The sequence below is a fragment of the Panthera onca genome, chromosome A1 (assembly GCF_046562875.1).
Source record: "Panthera onca isolate mPanOnc1 chromosome A1, mPanOnc1 haplotype 2, whole genome shotgun sequence".
Lineage (NCBI taxonomy): Eukaryota > Metazoa > Chordata > Mammalia > Carnivora > Felidae > Panthera > Panthera onca.
The window spans coordinates 66,010,652-66,029,140 of record NC_138339.1 but is presented as its reverse complement, the minus strand read 5'-3'; the positions used below and the strand labels follow the sequence as shown (position 1 = coordinate 66,029,140).

General features: G+C 40.6%; 1 protein-coding gene across 8 annotated transcripts in view; it reads right to left on the bottom strand.

Moving 5' to 3' along the window:
• The window catches only part of ZNF346 (zinc finger protein 346), a 29,751-nt gene extending 27,782 nt beyond the window's left edge, over positions 1 to 1,969 (bottom strand). For all 8 annotated transcript variants that reach the window (XM_078447168.2, XM_060635119.3, XM_078447173.2 and 5 more), the window contains exon 1: positions 1,750 to 1,969. In XM_078447168.2, the coding sequence (XP_078303294.1) occupies positions 1,750 to 1,924 (175 nt within the window). In that variant the 5' untranslated portion in view covers positions 1,925 to 1,969. The remainder of the gene's footprint in view (positions 1 to 1,749) is intronic.
• Between the last annotated feature and the right edge of the window lie 16,520 nt (positions 1,970 to 18,489).

Sequence of the window (18,489 nt, the reverse complement as noted above, 5' to 3'; positions counted from 1 at the left end):
TCTAAAACAGAATTGTGGCTACACAACTCTATACTTTTAGCAAAAAATCATTGCATTGTACAGTTAGAATGGGTGAATTTTATGGTATATAAATTATAACTCAATAAAAGTGCTAAGAGAAAAACAAAACAAAAACCAAGATGAGTAGAACCTGGTGTTACAGGTATCTATCTAGACCTCATATAAATACTGGAAAGTGAGGACAGTAGGGAAATGAACTGGGTCCTAAGTGACATTGTACATTCACACACACATAAGCAATTCACTTTTTAGAGCAAAGCTGCTGTGTTCTCTGCTTCAAGGTCCAGCAGATGCCTTCCCTGTCCCTCAAGGACAAAGGTCACTTCCTCTTTGTGCACAACCAATTCTTACACATTCCTCTTTACTGTACCCATTACATTATACTGAAACTGTTTTGGTGTCTGCTTCCTGGACTAGACTATAAACCCTCCCAGGGGGAAGGACAGTATCTTCCTCATCTCTGTAGCTCTGATGCCCAGCCAGTCCTAGGAACTGAGCATACATCAATGATTTGTCAAATTAGTGAAAGGAAAATTGGGGTGCGTTTGGGGGGATTTGTACCAAACAAGTTTGAAATTATGAGGGAGACAGAAGGCCCATATTAATTTAGTAGGAGTCAGACTAGTTTTCAAACTGGAGAAGTACACACAAGGGTATAGGTCTGTGTACCACAGACTCCAAATTTAAACATATCTTCTTTGGATGTGGTCAAAAAGTCCATTTTATCCCAGGACAATCAGTTCACAAGCAACATATTAAACTTTCCATGATTAGTCTGCTCAGCAAACAAACAAACCTGATTTCCGAGCAGATTACTTGACAGGATTAGCACAGAAGGCCAGACGGTTCTTGTACTTCCGGACTGGAGTTAAGCAGCTAGTGGTAAGGACCATGAAGGGAGTCACACAACTAGGTCAGGCCAGCCCTTTCCATCCTCCTCTATCTCCATCTTACCCAGTGCCAGGTCAAATGCAGAGCAAGCTAGGAAGCTTCAGCCCAGAAGTGCCCCCCAGTGTACCCTGTTCTTCACAACTTCGGGACAAGCCTACGATACAAAGAAGTTGGACCCAAAGTATACCCTGGCCAGTTTTTCAGGCTCCTGGCCCCCATCGCATAAAAAAGACCCAGGTAGTAGAGACTCGACAAATAGAAACAGGGGTAAACCAGGTTCAGTCACCAAGGCCAGGAAGAACATGGGGTAAGAAGGCCTTCTGGAGTTCTTGGAAGTGTGGGGCATGAGAGAAGGGAGGCAAGATACACTAGGGGTGGGGGAACTTGGAGACTGGGACAATGGAGAGTCAGGGGAAAATGGTGGGGGGATAGCAGTCTGGCGGAGAAGGTTCTATGGGTCTCCGAGAAGGCACGAATAGGAATTACAGTCCTCGAGTTTAGGGAAGAGCTGCGCTCTGGTGGATGAGAAAGGCGGGGGAACCCCCACTCCCAACGGTGTGAGCATGAGAAGGCCCTTGACTACTGGAGAGCGGAGACCTGATTCGCTGGGTGCGGCGGCCTCAATTTTCCGTGGAACTGGCCCACGGTACCCAGGCCCTGCTGGGCTGCACGAGTCAAGGAGTCCCGGGCGCGTCACGCAAGGGGGCGGGCCGGGCGCCAGGGGGTGTGACCGGAGACCCGGGGGCTGGTCCGCGGTCCCAACCCGCGCTTCCTCCGCTCCCAGCGAAACGAGCGGGTGGGCGAGGGACTTACTGCCTCTGAGGTCCTCGGACTCACCTTCCTCCCTCCCCACTGGTTGGGCCCCGGACACTGCTTCCCACAGGCGGCGCGCCCTCTCGCGGTCGAAGCGCAGTCCGTCTGGTTCCCGGCCTTCTCGCTCCTCCGAGCTGTTGTATGGCAGGGCCCCTCCGCTGTCCGCGGCCTCCACGGTGCCCAACGCAGTATACTCCATCTTTCCTGCAAGCCGTAACCGGCAGATAGCCGCTCATAAACCTTGGTCTCGCGAGATGTGGGTGGGAGGGTGACTTTGCCGGGCCAACAAGTCTCGCGAGGTTTGGGAGCTGCAGCCAGCGTTGCAATGCGGGCCTTGGTGCTTCCCTTTGATCGCTGGTGAGCCTCGGAGCGTGTTCCGTGGAACTGAAAGTTAGTCGCTGGTTTCACAGTAGCCCCCTTACTCTGATACAGGTTCGTGCAGGTTCTCACCTTGCTCACCATCAGCCTTTGACACTTAGAAATAGTTACCTTGAAGGCCCTGTTACGTGGGGATATTTTCTCCGTTTTACTGTTAGGGAAACTGAGGCCTAGAACCTAAAAATAGTTTACTCAAGTTTGCCACCGGAATGTAGTAGAGCCAGGACTCCATCTCCGTAATAAATACCAGTTGAGTTTCAACTTCTAACTCCTAGCCCAGACCCCACCCCCCCACCCCTTAAACTCTCAATGCAACTGTCCAACCTGAAATTTTATCTTCCATCCCCACAGATCCTCCCTTAGTCTTTCAGGAGCCACCATCTCTTGGCAGGGTTATTGTAGCATCTTCACTAGTCCTTTCCCTTGCCCTTCAGATATTCTCAGCACAACAGCCCTAGCAGTCCTCATAGCAAACCATGTCATGATACCCTGATGCTCATATTTTCCAACACTTTCCTATCCTACTCTTGATAAAAGCCAAAGAAAGTCCTTAGTTTAGCCAAAAGACCCTATACAGTCTGACTTCCTTTAACCTCCCTGATTTTATCTCCTACTGTGTTAGCCTCCAACACCTTCATTACTGTCCCAGTTACCCTGACCACCTGGATTGCATTTTCCCCATATACTCTCATGGCTCAGTCTTTCATTTCTTTCTCTGGCTACCCTATCTAAAACACACATGTCACGTTCTTCTTTCCTGCTTTATTATTTTTTCCTTCTTAACACTTAACATTATCAGACATAGTATGATTTTACTTTTTATCTTTTTTGTTTGTTTCCCCACTAGTAGGCACACCCCAAGAAAGTAGAGATTTTTGTCTATTTTGTTCTCAGATGGAACTCCAGCACCTTGAAATAGAGCCTGGGTTCTCATAGGTACATATAAAATATCTGTCAATTAATGAAACTTTTGATATAATTACCTTATTTCAACTTCATTTATTCAAATGCTTATTGAGAGTTTATGAGTTAGATGTTTTGGGCATTGGAATACAGTGGTAAACAAGACAGAAAGGGAAGCTCTGGTATTGTGTTTTTTATTCTACTGGAGGAGAGTGTAATAAGTCAACAGATTGTAATAAGTACTAAGAACATAAAACGAATATGTATTGGGTGAATGATGTGCAAGGAACATTAGTCAGGGTGGTCAGAGAAAGCCTCTAAAGAAATGACATTTTACCTAAGCCTGATTGATGAGAAGTGGGAGGCCATGTAAAGAACTGGTGAAGAATGTTCCAGGGAGAGGGAACAGGAGGTACAAAGCCCCTATGGCAGGAGTGAACTTGCTCTGTTGGGAGGAATAGGAAAAAGGACACTGTGGCTGGAGCCCAGTGAACAAGGGAGAAGTAATATCAGAGGAGGCAAAAAGAAAAAAAGAAAGAGACAGGTTTCTTGCCTGAGATCACACAGCTGACCAGCAAGAGATACTTATTTATACTGTAAATATTGAGCATTAGCTAGTGGCAGCCTTCATGCCTGACTCCTCTATAGTGTAATAGATGATTGATGTTTATGCAGTGTTTTATAGTTTATGAAGCACCTTTAACATACATTATAACATTAAATCCTCAGAGTGGTTTTCCTATGAAGGATTCTTTCTTATTTGACAGTAAAGAAACAGACTGGGAGAAGTGAAAGTTTTATCAGGGTCACACAGCTAGTTAATGACAGAGTCCATACTTGAACACCAGTCCTCAGACTGCACATCCATGTCCTTTTGTCAGTACCAGATGACCAGCCTAAAAACCAATGACTGTACATTACTTAATTAATCTTAAAGAAAGTTTCTACTTATCCAAATTTCCATAGCCCGAGTTATTCACTAGAAATCCCAAGGTATAGAGGACATTTTAGTCAAAATCCCAGAATTCAAGCATATATATTTAACACAATGGAGCAAAATACAGTCCCCCTCCCCTTGCTCCCATCTAATTAGATGCTCAAAACTATTTATTTATTTATTTATTTTTATTTATTTTGAGAGAGACAGAGACAGAATGAGTGGGGGAGGGGCAGAGAGAGGGGGAGAGAGAGTCCCAACCAGGCTCTGCACGGGGCTTGAACTCATGAAACTGTGAGATCATGACCTGAGCTGAAGCCAGGAGTTGGATGCTTAACTGACTGAGTCACCCAGGCGCCCCTCAAAACAATTTAGATTTATTCTCCAGTGAATGCTACCATGATTTGTTTTCTGTGCCACTGAGGCAGAGTCCTGAGCTATGGCGCTGAGTGTCTGAATAGCCCTTTTTCTGCTTTGTCCTTGTGTAAGTGCTTTCAGTAATGGCCCAGGCCTGGACTCCTTGTTGGAACTTGACAGTGCATGTGATGCCTTGTATTTGGGGCTGGCGTTTATTTCTTCCCTGTGGAAAATGAGACCCACTTCCCAACATGTTCTGTGTATTGCTGCTATGAGAGAAGAACAATCCCAGGGAAATGGCTTTGCCGAGGGACAAATTGGCCACTGTTCGGCAGATTCTTCATTTGAGTAAACACTGATTGTGTATGTTCTCGGGCATGCAAACCCATAGTACAGAGCTTAGTAAACTATGGCTCTTGTTCTCAGGGAGATTAAACTCTAAAGGTGAAAGTATCTATTGTATGCATAATATCATACAGTATGTGTTAACTGCTATAGTAAGAAGTGACAACTGTTTTGATTGTACCTGGGATTTACAGAGGTGACTGAATGCTGATAAGAGTTCAGAGCCATTGAGAGTTTTATTATGCACACTTCCAAAAGGAAGGGTTATGTCATGCCATGCAGAGCCACAGTACACAGGGAAAGTACCAGGGTTGGTCAGGAGGCAAAAAGAACAGCCAAGAGCATGCCCCAGAGCCTTTATTATAGTCAACACTGGAAGGAATGGGTGGGGCTAGGTAAGAAGTTGAGGATTGGCTAGTTTGAATAATAATAGCAGGGCTCCAGGCTATGGGAGTGGACCCTAGTAGTCTGGTACCTAGCTTTGGGCTGATTTAGGAAAGGGGGAATATTGGCTTGGTGTGTGAGTTAGATAAAAGAGATGGCTGGAGATGCTGGTTTTGGATTGGTTGATTTGCATATGAAATGTGTGTTTAGCCGTTTGCCTAATCCTGAGAGGGGCCATTACACCCTAGTCTTCAAAGATGTCAAAGCTTAATAAAATACAGAAAACAACAACAACAACAATAACATGATTAGTAAAACAACCAAGGCCAGTGTGAATGGAGTGGGATGATGAAGCCACAGCTGTGGGGGTCTTGATGGTTTCTGACTTACCTCATATGAGGCTTTCAACTTCTCAGCTCTGTGAACACATTTCTAGTTGTTAGAAGTGATCATAATTTAGGTTTTACTAACAGGATGTTAACAAGCATGGTTTAAGTCAGAATCTGAGATTGGTCCAAAACAGCAGGGTTTGCTCTTGAGGAAAACTGGAAAAGCTATGCTGGGGCAGGGGAGAGAAGGAGGGCACATCTTTGCTGCAATCCTAGTCTACTTCTCAGGATGGGTTATTTTGTTTTATTTTATTTTATTTTATTTTATTTTATTTTATTTTATTTTATTTTATTTTATTATTATATTAAAAACATTTTTTTTTTTTTAATTTTTTTTTTTTTCAACGTTTTTTATTTATTTTTGGGACAGAGAGAGACAGAGCATGAACGGGGGAGGGGCAGAGAGAGAGGGAGACACAGAATCGGAAACAGGCTCCAGGCTCTGAGCCATCAGCCCAGAGCCTGACGCGGGGCTCGAACTCACGGACCGCGAGATCGTGACCTGGCTGAAGTCGGACGCTTAACCGACTGCGCCACCCAGGCGCCCCTTAAAAACATTTTTTTAATGTTTATTCATTTTTGAGAGAAGAGCACAAGCAGAGGTGGGGCAGAGAGAGAGGGAGACATAGAACCTGAAGCAGGCTCTGTGCTTTGAGCTGTAAGCGCAGAGTCCAACACGGGGCTTGAATTCACAAACTGTGAGCTCATGATCTGAACTGAAGTCGGATGCCTAATTGACTGAGCCACCCAGGCACCCCAAGGTGGGTCATTTTATAGTGACTTCAGGGCTACAGGGAAGCCTTGTCTTTAGGAGATGCCAGGTTTTACATCTGTGACTTTCCAAAGACAGATTGAGGGTCTAGGGTGTGGTGTCTAAATGGTGTGTCTCTCAATTAGATGAGGGCCTCCAAATGTGGGGCAATGATTGGGTGGAAGCAAGCAGGTTGCATAGGAGGTGAAAGAATTCAGTGAGGCAGAACAAAGGAGGTAGAAGTTTATTGCATACACCACAAGGTAGCAAGGTAGTGGGTGAGAAAGACAGCAGAGAGGCTGTCTGCAGCAAGGCAGTGGGAGGGGGCTGCTTTTAAGGAGGGAAGGTGAGGAAGTATGGCAACTTACGGAATTTTACGTTTTTTGGTAACTGTGCCTAGTTGTAAGTAGCCCATTGGTTAGTTAGGGCCTCTGGATATTTTGAGGTGAGTCTCCTCCTGTCTGTATTCAGGTGGCAGTTGTGGGCCCTTTCCACGTTCCATTGCTCAAGCCTGTTTGCCTGAAAGTGGCCTACATATAGGGGAGTTTGCTGATCATGGATTAGGATTTTCAGAGGGTTTTGAGAAAGAGGGGAAGGTGGAGGATTAGATTCAAGTAGAGCTTTCCAACTTTTTCCTTGTCACAGCCCATTTAGAAAATGAGCATATGTGTATGTCAAGTTAAAGTAAACAGATATGGCAGCTTCTTTTCACCCCAGTGGTGGTCCAGCAACTCCAGCCATTCCAACCCTGCTGAGCCACCCTTGGGGCAGGAGGGATGGATGTTCAGAGCCATGTGAGGTGCAATGGATGGCCATGATGTTTTACACCCTGACAGTGTCTGCGGTAAACGGGATTGGGATTAGCCCCTATAATCTCTGAGAAATAAACAGGACATCAATTAAAGCCATCAAGTACTCAGCCTGACATCAACTGCTCCACTCTGCAGTCATGACCTATGTGACCTTAGGTAAATTATTTAACATTTGTAAGTCTGCTTCTTTAACTATAAAATTTGGAAATGATACGACTTTAAATGGTGATTGTGAAGATTAACCAAAATAATCTCCATAAACTACTTAGCACATTGCCTGGCACAAAGTAAATGGTAGCTGTTACTGGTTTATTCTGAATGCTGTATTTTTCTGATAATTTCACAAACTGATATTAGGCTCCATTTTGGTAAAGCTAAACCCCAGTTTTCTAGAATGAGTTTTTGATCCCCCAGTTTCTAGAACCAGTTTCAATTAATTGTGCATTTGATTATGGATCTAGTTTAGTTTAATGTATCCAAGGAAATCTAGAGTGGTTTATTTATTTGTTTAAAAAATGTGTATGTATTTATTTTGAGAGAGAGTGTGCATGTTGGTGGAGGGGCAGAGAAAAAGAGAGAAAACCCAAGCAGGTGCCAGCAGCGCACTGCCTGACTTGGGGCTTGAACTCAAGAACTGTGAGATAATGACCTGAGCTGAAATCAAGAGTCAGATGCTTAACTGACTGAACCACCCAGGTGCCCCTAGAATGGTTTAAAATGATCCAGTGAAGCTCTGTCATCTCTGCTGAAGAACTGTCAAGAAATCAGTAAAGATCTTGAACTGTCATAGTAATTTGAGTCACATCACATCAACAGGCTTTATTTTGGGCCTACTCTATTATATGTCTGTATGTTTGTCCATACGGGCTCCCATAAAGTAGATGGTAGGGCTTAAAGAACAATTTATTTCTCATAGTTCTGAAGGCTGAAAGGTCCAAGATCAAAGTACCAGTAGATCTGGTGTGTGGTGGGAACTGTCTTCCTCGTTTATGGACTGCCATCTTCTCCCTCTGTCCTCACATGGATGAAGGGGTGAGAGAGCTCTCTATGGTCTCTTTCATGAGGTCACTCATCTCATTCATGAGGGCTCCACACTCATCACCTAATTAGTTCCTAAAGGCCCCAATTCTTAATAGCATCACATTGAAGGTTAGGAGTTCAGCATTTTAATTTTTGGAGGACTTAAGCAGTTTACTACAGACAGGCACTGTACTATACTCCCCTACAGACAATACTTAATGGCTTCCTGTTGCTTATAGGACAAGGTTAAAATGTCCTACCTGGTATAAGAGTTTGACTCTATAGTCTAACTCCTTCCCTCTCCACTCCCTTTTTCTAATACTCTCCAAAGCACCTTGTGCTCCAGCCACACTGAAAGGACTTTTCAGCTTTGTGGTTTGTTCTCTGGCTGGGGCATCCTTTCACAGCTCTTTTCCTTTGTGTGTACTGTTCCCACTGCCTTTAATGCCCTTCCACCATATTGTCATGTCCATTTGACATACTTTGTTGATGTTGCTTTGTATTCTTTGACTATAATACATCATAGCTGTGAGTGCAACTGTATACTGAATTCTATGAGTCCTTGAGTCGATCATCAAACCTGGGTGATCATGTGGATCCCTAACACACCTGCTAAATGAAATTCTCCTTGACTTCTTCTCTTCCTCTAGGAAGAAGTAAATAACTCATTTCTCCATACTTCTATAACACTTTCTACTGTCTTTTCCTTATTAAAAATGTTTAAATTATCATTATTTAATACATATAAAAATATTATATGTAACTTATAAAGAGTAATAATATAATGAACACCCATGAATTCATCATCTAATCTGAGCTAGGAATTATCAACCCACCTATTTTTTTTATTAACAAAAAAAATTTTTTTTTAAATGTATGAAATTTATTGTCAAATTGGTTTCCATACAACACCCAGTGCTCATCCCAACAGGTGCCCTCCTCAATACCCATCACTCACCCTCCCCTCCCTCCCACCCCCCATCAGCCCTCAGTTTGTTCTCAGTTTTTAAGAGTCTCTTATGCTTTAACAAAAATTTTTAACATTTATTTATTTTTGAGAAACAGAGAGAACACAAGCAGGGGAGGAACAAAGAGAGACACACACACACAGAATCCAAAGCAGGCTCCAGGCTCTGAGCTGTCAGCACAGAGCCCATCCTGAGCTGAAGTCAGCCACTTATCCAACTGTGCCACCCAGGCACCCCAGGAGATACAGAATCTTAAGCAGACTCCAGGCTCTGAGCTGTCCTCACAGAGCCTGACGTGGGGCTTGAACTCAGGAACGGTGAGATCGTGACCTGAGCTGAAGTAGGACACCCAACCAATTGAGCCACCCAGACGCCCTTAAGTAAAAAAATTTGTTTTAATGTTAATTTATTTTTGAGAGAGAGAGAGAGAGAGAGAGAGAGAGAGAGAGAGAGAGAGAAGGTGGAGGAGGGGTAGAGAGAGAGAGAGAGGAAGACAGAGGATCAAAGTGAGCTCTGTGCTGACAGCACAGATTCTGGTGCAGGGCTCAAATCCATGAACTGTGAGATCATGACCTGAGACAAGTCGGATGCTCAACTGACTGAACCACCCAGATGCCCCCACCCCCACCCCCACCCCCAACACTCTTATGCTTAACTCCTGGTGCACTTGGAAAGGAGTTTCTCAGGGTATACACCTAGGAATTGAATTGCCAGTTGGTAGGGTATGTGAATGCTATACTTTATGAGCTATTGCCAAATTGTTTTCTAAAGTGATTGTATCAATTTATATTCTCATCAGCAAAGGATAAGAGTTCCTATTGATTTTCATTCTCTCCAGCATTTGGTACTGTCACACTTCTTTATCTTTTGCCAATCTAGTGGGTATAAATGGTATTAAATGTATGGTAGGTCTTTTCATTCTATTTATCTCTCTTTCCTTTTTTAATTCATCAAACATTTATTAAGCATCCTGCATGAACTAGATATTTTGTTAGGTCCTAGGGAATTTAATGTCTCTCTATTTTTCTGATTACTTTTTTATTGAGGTATAGCTTATATGGAATAATGTATACAAGTACAAATCTTGAATAAATTTTATATATAAATAGAGCTGTATAATCACTACCTATATTAAAATATAGGACATTTCAAGTCCTTGAATGCTGACTGTTTTTCTCAGCCAAAAGAAATCATTATCCTGAATACTGTCGTTACAGATTAGTTTTGCCCACTCTTGAAATTTGTATAAATGAGTTGCTAATTTCCAAATATTTGGGGCATTTCTAGATTTCTCATTGTTATTAATTTCTAATTCAATCCATTGTGATCAGAGAACATACTCTGTAAAACTTCAGTCTTTTGAAATCTCTTGGGATTTGCTTTATGTCCAGCATATGGTCTATGTGGTGAACGTTACATTTGTATTTGAAAAGAATGCATGTTTTGCAGTTGTTGGGCATACTGTCATATAAATATTTAATTGTGTCAATGTGGTTGATAATATGATCAGATCTTCTGTATCCTTACTGATTTTTATTTAGTTCTATCGATTACTGAGGTGTGTGTGTGTGTGTGTGTGTGTGTGTGTTCAAATCTTTAGCTGTGACTGTGGATTTGTCTACTTCTCTTTTTGGTTCTATTATTTTTTTTTTTTTTTAACTTTTAACGTTTATTTACTTTTGAGACAGAGAGAGACAGAGCATGAATGGGGGAGGGGCAGAGAGAGAGAAAGACACAGGATCAGAAGCAGGCTCCAGGCTCTGAGCCATCAGCCCAGAGCCCGACGTGGGGCTCGAACTCACGGACCGCGAGATCGTGACCTGAGCTGAAGTCGGACGCCCAACCGACTGAGCCACCCAGGCGCCCCTGGTTCTGTTATTTTTTTGCTTCACGTGTTTGATTTCTGAATATATAATAGGAAAATCTTATTTTCAGTTAGACACTTTTATCAGTGTCTTATCCTTATCTCTAGTAATACTTATTATTGAAAGTCTACTTTATCTGATGTTAATTTAGCTGAGCCACATCTTTTCTGTGGAAAAGTATTTATTTTTCCATCCTGTTGTCTTATGTTCTTTTAAACTTGATGATGTTATATTCAAAGTGTATCTCTGTATAGCATATAGTTGAATTTTAAAAATCCAGTCTGTTGGGGCCCCCCAGGTGGCTTAGTCCGTTAGGCATTCAACATCAACTCAGGTCATGATTTCATGGTTCATGAATCTGAACCCTGCATTGGGCTCTCTGCTGTCAGTGCAGAGCCCGCTTCGGATCCTGTGTCTCCCTCTGTCTCTGACCTCCCCTGCTTGCACTCTTTCTCTCAAGAATAAAATAAGCATTAAAAAAAAATCTAGGGATGCCCGAGTGGCTCAGTTAGTTAAGTGTCTGACTGTGGCTGAGGTTGTGATCTTGCAGTTCGTGGGTTTGAGATGGTCATCAGGTTCTGTGCTGATTGTGCAGAGCCTGATTGGAGTTCTCTTCCTCCATCTCTTTCTGCCCCTTCCCCACATGCCCCCCCCTCAAAATAAATAAAAGTTAAAAAAAATTTTTTTTTAAATCTAGTCTATCTTTTTCTTTTAGAGTGTTTAGTCCATTTTCATTTAATTTAATTACTGATATAGTGAGGTTGTTTTTACCATTTTACTATTTGTTTTCTATTCACTCCATCTGTTCTTTGTTCCTTTATTCTCTTGGGTTTTTTTTTTTTTTTGCCTTTTCTTGGATTGAACAATATCTATTTAAATTTTTTTTCAAGTTTATTTGTTTATTTTGAGAGAGAGAGAGAGCAAGCGCAAGCTGGGGAGGGACAGAGAAAGAGGGAGAGAGAAAATCCCAAACGTGCTCAGTGCTGTCAGCACAGAGGCCCACTCGGGGCTCAATCCCACAAACCATGGAATCATGATCTGAGCTGAAATCATGAGTTGGCCGCTTAACTGACTGAAACACCCAGGTGCCCTATTCAACAATATTTACTATCATTTTTATCCTTTGTTTTTTATTGTTATTTAACTATTTAGATATTTGATCATGATATGACTATTCTTTTAGTAGTTGCTCTAGAGATTATAATATGCATCCTTAACTCCTCGCACTTACAATACTAAATTAGCATTTTCCACACTTCCTGAAAATGCTAGAACTTTAAAATTGTGTCACTCTAGGCGCGCCTGGGTCGCTCATTCAGTTAAGCATCCGACTTCGGCTCGGGTCATGATCTCATGGTTCCTGATCTCAAGCCCCGTGTTGGACTCTATCCTGACAGCTCAGAGCCTGGAGTCTGCTTCGGATTCTATGTGTCTTTTTCTCTCTCTGCCTCTCCCCTGCTCATGCTGTGTCTCTCTGTCTCAAAAATAAACATTAAAAAAAAAAAGTCATTTAACACTTTCTGCTGTCTTGTTATTGTTGTCAATTTATTTCAATGCATTGTTTTAAATCCACAAGATGTTATTTTTGTTGTTGTTTTAAATTGTCAGTTTTTATTTATATTTACCAACTTAGTCACCCTTTGAGGTGTCCTTCATTCTGTTTTGCAGTTTCATGTTTCCATCTGGCTCATTTTACCTTCAGACTAAAAGTATCCATTTAGTATTTCTTATAGTGCTGGTCTGCTCATGATGAATTCTCTCAGCTTTTTTTTTTTTTTTAATTTTTAATGTTTATTTGTTTTTGAGAGACAGAGCATGAGCAGAAGAGGGACAGAGAAAGAGGGAGACACAGAATCTGAAGCAGGCTCCAGGCTCTGAGCTGTTAGCACATAGCCATATGCGGGGCTCAGCTTTGAGATCATGACCTGACATAAAGTCAAATGCTTAACTAACTGAGCCACCCAGGCACCCTCTCAGTTTTTGATTGTCAGAAAATGTCCTGTTTTGCCTTCATGGAATTTTTTTTTTTTTTTTAATTCTGGTAAAATAGAAGTGCCTGTGTGATTCAGTTGGTTGATCATCTGATTCTTGATTTCTGCTCAGGTCATGATCTCAGGACCAAGGGATCAAGCCCCACATCGGGCTCCCAGCTGAACCTAGAGCATGCTTAGGATTGTCTCCTCTCCCTCTGCCCCTCTCCCTACTTCTCTTTCTTTTTCTCTCTGTAAGATAAAAAATAATTAAAAATAATTAAAAAAATAAAATGCTGGTGAAATATAAATAACAAAATTTAACAACGTAACCATTTTTAAGCGTACTGTTCAGTGGCATTCAGTAATTTGCATTATTGTGCAACCATCACCACAGTCTGTCTCCAGAAAGTTTTCATCTTCCTGAACTGAAACTCTGTACCCATTTAATGGTAACTCTCCATTCTCCACTTCCCTTAGCCCTTGATAACTACTATTCTACTTTCTGTCTTTATGAATTTAATTATTCTAGGTACTTCTTATAAGTGGAATCAGAATATTTGTCCTTCTGTGTTAGGCTTATTGCACTTAGCATAATGTTTTTAACATTCATCCAAAGTGTATTATGTATCAGAATTTACTTCTTTCATAATGCTAAATAAAATTCCATTGTGTGTATATATATGCATACAAATGTATATGTATACATACCACATTTTGTTTACCCATTCATTCATCACTCAATGGATACTGGATTGCTTCCACCTTTTGGCTATTGTGAATAATGCTGCTATGAACATTGGTGTTCAAATATCTGTTCGAATCCCTGCTTTCACTCCTTTGGTTATATACCTAGAAATGGAATTGCTGAATCATATGTATATTCTATGTTTAACTTTTTGAGGAATTGTCATACTGTTTTATGTTTTACAGCAGCTATACCAATTTACATTCCTACCAGCAACACATGAGGGTTCCAGTTTTTCTATATCATTGCCAAACTTGTTATTTTCCATTTCCTGTTTTTAAAAATGTTTATTTATTTTTGAGACAGAGAGAGACAGAGCATGAATGGGGGAGGAGCAGAGAGAGAGGGAGACACAGAATCCAAAGCAGGCTGCAGGCTCTGAGCTATCAGCACAGAGCCCAATGCAGGGCTCAAACCCACGAACCGTGAGATCATGACCTGAGCCAAAGTCGGAGACTTAACCAACTGAGCCACCTAGGCGCCCCTCCAATTCCTTTTGACAGGTTCATTACCTTTATTTACATACTTCTCTGCTTTCTGGCATAACAAGATGCTTCAGGCTCATCTCATACTTAATCTGCCCCATCCATGTAATGAAATGGAATCAGTCATTTCTCCAAAGAATCCTGGATCATTTTAGTGGAGAATGATACTTAGAAACCATAGGCTAGGCACTAGGTATGCTCATTGTCATTGGGGAGTTGCTGCTCTCGGGACCTCTCAGTAGACACAGCTACGGCACCCATTCTGGATCGACTTTTCTTGCCCTATTCAGACCCTGACATCCCCAGATAGGCTACCCCTCCATGGAGAAAGCTTTCTTACCCCATTCAGGCTCTGACTTCTCAAACTGGGCTGGCTTCCTATGCGGACAACCTCCTTTTCATGCACAGGCTTTGATATTCTGTGCCAGGCTGCTGGTCTGCAGGATGTTCTTTTTATCCTACATGTATACTACTCTCCACTCTTGGCAACTCTCCTACATGGATGTTCTCCTTACCCATTTGGACTCCATTATTTTTTTTTAATATTTATTTATATTGAGAAAGAGAGAGAGAGAGAGCACAAGTGGGGGAGGAGTGAAGGAAGAGAATCCCAAGCAGGCTCTGCACGGTCATCACAGAGCCTAATGCAGGGCTCAGTCCCACAAACCATGAGATCTTGACCTGAGCCGAAAGCAAAAGTCGAATGTTTAACCAACTGAGCCACCCATGTGCCCCTGAACCTCAGATTTTTATTACTCTGCCCATTAATTGATCTTTCGTTCCAATATGTATATTTTTAATTTTGATCCTTTTGATATCACCCTACAAATCTTTGTAAGCTTATTTGTTTTCTGGCACAAATAAGATAGTCTAGGCTCATCTTGTACTTTTTACATACCAGAACTTGATTCAGCCATTCCTCTAAGAAGCCCTGTGTTCTTTGTTTGTTCATTTTTAGTGGGGAATGATGTTAGACATTACAATCTGGATGATAGAAAACCCTTTGTTAATGGGGAGACATTGCTGCTAGTCCATTTTGGTGGATGGAATTTAAAAATAAACATTAAAATAATTAGTTCATATTGGTGTTTTCCATTCAAGTTTAACATCAGGGTGTTTTCATTTCATTTCCTTGATTTCAAAAAAATTTTTTTAATATTTATGTATTTTTGAGAGACAGAGAGAGACACACGCTTAACCAACTGAGCCACCCAGGTGCCCCTCATTCCCTTAGTTTCAAATTATATATATAAATGTCTTTTATTGAAAATCTTGATTCATAATATCATTAACATAATTATTTCTTTGCTTTAATGTATACTATAAAACAAAGTCTAAAATATTAAATCTGAAATTACTACAGATAATAAAAGTGCTGATAAAAGTTTGAAATTTCTTTAGAGATCTTTTTGTTCTTGGATTGTGTCCCACTTAGGATGTGTAGTCAAATACTGTAGTCAAAAGGACTTTTTCTAAAGTCCTTTTCTTTAGGTGGTTACCAATTTGATACTCAGTTTGATTAACTTATTTCTATTTTTAAAAAAAATGTTTATGTATTTATTTTTGAGAGAGAGAAGGGCACAGAGAGAGGGAGACAGAGAATCCCAAGCAGGCTTCTCACTGTCAGTGCAGAGCCTGATGTGGGGCTCGAACCCATGAACTGTGAGATCATGACGTGAGCCATAATCAAGAGTCAGACACTTAACTGACTGAGCCAGTCAGCCACCCCCTGGTTAACTTATTCCTATTTTATTTTCAATTTAAGGAATTTTTAAATTAAAAAAAAATTTTTTAATGTTTATTTATTTTTGAGAGAGAGAGAGAGACAGAGCACAAGCATGAGAGGGGCAGAGAGAGAGGGAGACACAGAATCCAAAGCAGGCTCCTCACTCAGCTGTCAACACAGAGCCAGATGCGAGGCTCTGTGAAGTCGGATGCCTAACTGACTGAGCCACCGAGGTGCCCCTCAATTTAAGGAATTAAAAAAAAATGTTTATTTTTGAGAGAAAAAGAGCAAGTGGGGGAGGGGCAGAGAAAGAGACAGAGGATCTAAAGTGGACTGTGAGATCATGACCCAAGCCAAAGTTGGATGCTCAACTGACTGAACCACCCAAGCACCCTCAATTTAAGGAATTTTTAAAAATTAGTTTTTGGTTGTTGTTGTTGTTTTTTTTTTTTTTTTGGCTAGGAGAAGCATAAACATAAACCAAAGTTCAAAACTGCCTTTTGCCCATTCCTGCCTCCTTGCTACCTCTTTTTCCTTTATTCTGTAAAAGTAATCATTTTTATTCATTTATCCTTTTATCATTTCCTTTTGCAAATCTAAGCAAATACATATTCTAACTTCCTCCTACATTCTCTTATATATATAATATATACATTGATCTTTTAAAAAAGCTTTATTAAGGCATAATTTACATACCATAAAATTTATGTATTTAAAGGGTATCCTTCAGTGATTTTTAGTCTATTTATAGGGTTGTGTGACCCTACCCACAATGTAATTTTAGAACATTGCCATCACACCAGAAAGAAACTTTATGCACTTTTGCATCATTCCCATTCCTATCTCTAGGTAACCATTAATATGGTTTGTGTCTCTTTTGATTTGTATTTGGTCTTTTTTTCTTATATATAAGTATATACTGGGAGACCCCTATGCATATCTATAGAGATCTTCCTCAGTTTTAAAAACAATGTAAACTTGTTTTACTCATTTAAGTACATTTAAAAATTTTTTTTTTATTTACAGAAAAACCTTGCTTTGTGAGCATAATCCATTTCAGAAACATGCTTATAATCCAAAGCACTTGTATATCAAAGCAAATTTTCCCATAAGAAATAATGCAAACTCAGATGATTCATTCCACAACCAAAAAATATTCACATAAAAATGATTACAATACTGCAATGTAATACAAAATAATGAAGAAAATACAAAATATAAAGGAAAATAAATTAGCCTACACTGACCTTTGAAAACCTTCGTGGCTGATAGGACGGAGACAAGAGAGAGGGGTTATTGTGTAGGACAACTTCCACTGTCACTAATGGAATCACTGCTATCTGTTGGCTCAATGGAATCCTTTTCTGCATGGAGCCATTGTATATGCTCACATGGGTGTTGACTATGGTATTAATAAACTCTTGTCATATACTGTATTTAATGTAACTTGGCAATAAGGCAGCAGAGGAAGGGGTTTATAGCTGCAGGTAGCCTGATCCATGAGATCATGACCTGAGCCAAAGTCAAGAGTCAAATGCTCAACACACTGAACCACCCAGGTGCCCCTATTTAAAGTTCATTTTTATTGAAGTATGATATACATATAGAAAAGTACACAAATGATAATTTGGTTAATTTTCATATAGAGAATGCTCTGGTATAACCAGAACCAAGATCAAGAAATGTAACATTCTGGGAATGCAAGCTGGTGCAGTCACTCTGGAAAAGAGTATGGAGGTTGCTCAAAAAACTAAAAATAGAACCACCCTACGACCCAGCAATTGCACTACTAGGCATTTATCCACGGGATACAGGTGTGCTGTTTTGAAGGGACACATGCACCCCCATGTTTATAGCAGCACTATCAACAATAGCCAAAGTATGGAAAGAGCCCAAATGTCCCTTGATGGATGAATGGATAAAGAAAATGTGGTATATGTATATACAATGGAGTATTACTCGGCAATCAAAAAGAATGAAATCTTGCCATTTGCTACAATGTGGATGGAACTGGAGGGTATTATGCTAAGTGAAATTAGTCAGAGAAAGACAAAAATCACATGACTTCATTCATATGAGGACTTTAAGAGATAAAACAGATGCACATAAGGGAAGGGAAATAAAAATAATATAAAAACAGGGAGGGGGAAAAAACAGAAGAGGCTCATAAATATGGAGAACAAACTGAGGGTTACTGGAGGGGTTGTGGGGGGGGATGGGCTAAATGGGTAAGGGGCACTAAGGAATCTACTCCTGAAATCATTGTTGCACTATATGCTAACTAATTTGGATGTAAATTAAAAAATAAATAAATAAAAAGTAAAACAAAATATCAAAAAGAAAAAAAAATAATGTTTGTTACCAGCACTAAAATAGTCCTTCTTGTGCCACCCTTCTGTGACTACCACCACCACCTACCCTAGGATAGTGACTCTCCTGATTTCTAACATCATAGGTTAATTTTACCTGTTTTTGAACTTTATGTAAATGGAACCATACAGTATATTTGTATGTGTTTATGTGTGGGTGTGTGTCTGCTTTTTCTTTCCTAATATTTGTGAGACTAATCAATAGTATTGCATGTAGTTGTAGTTTGTCCATTCTTATTACTACATAGTATTCTATAGTAAATATTCCACAAATAATTTACCCATTGTACCACAGATGGGTATTTGATTTATTTTTAGCTTTTGGCTATTATGTAAACTGCTGCTATCAATATTGTT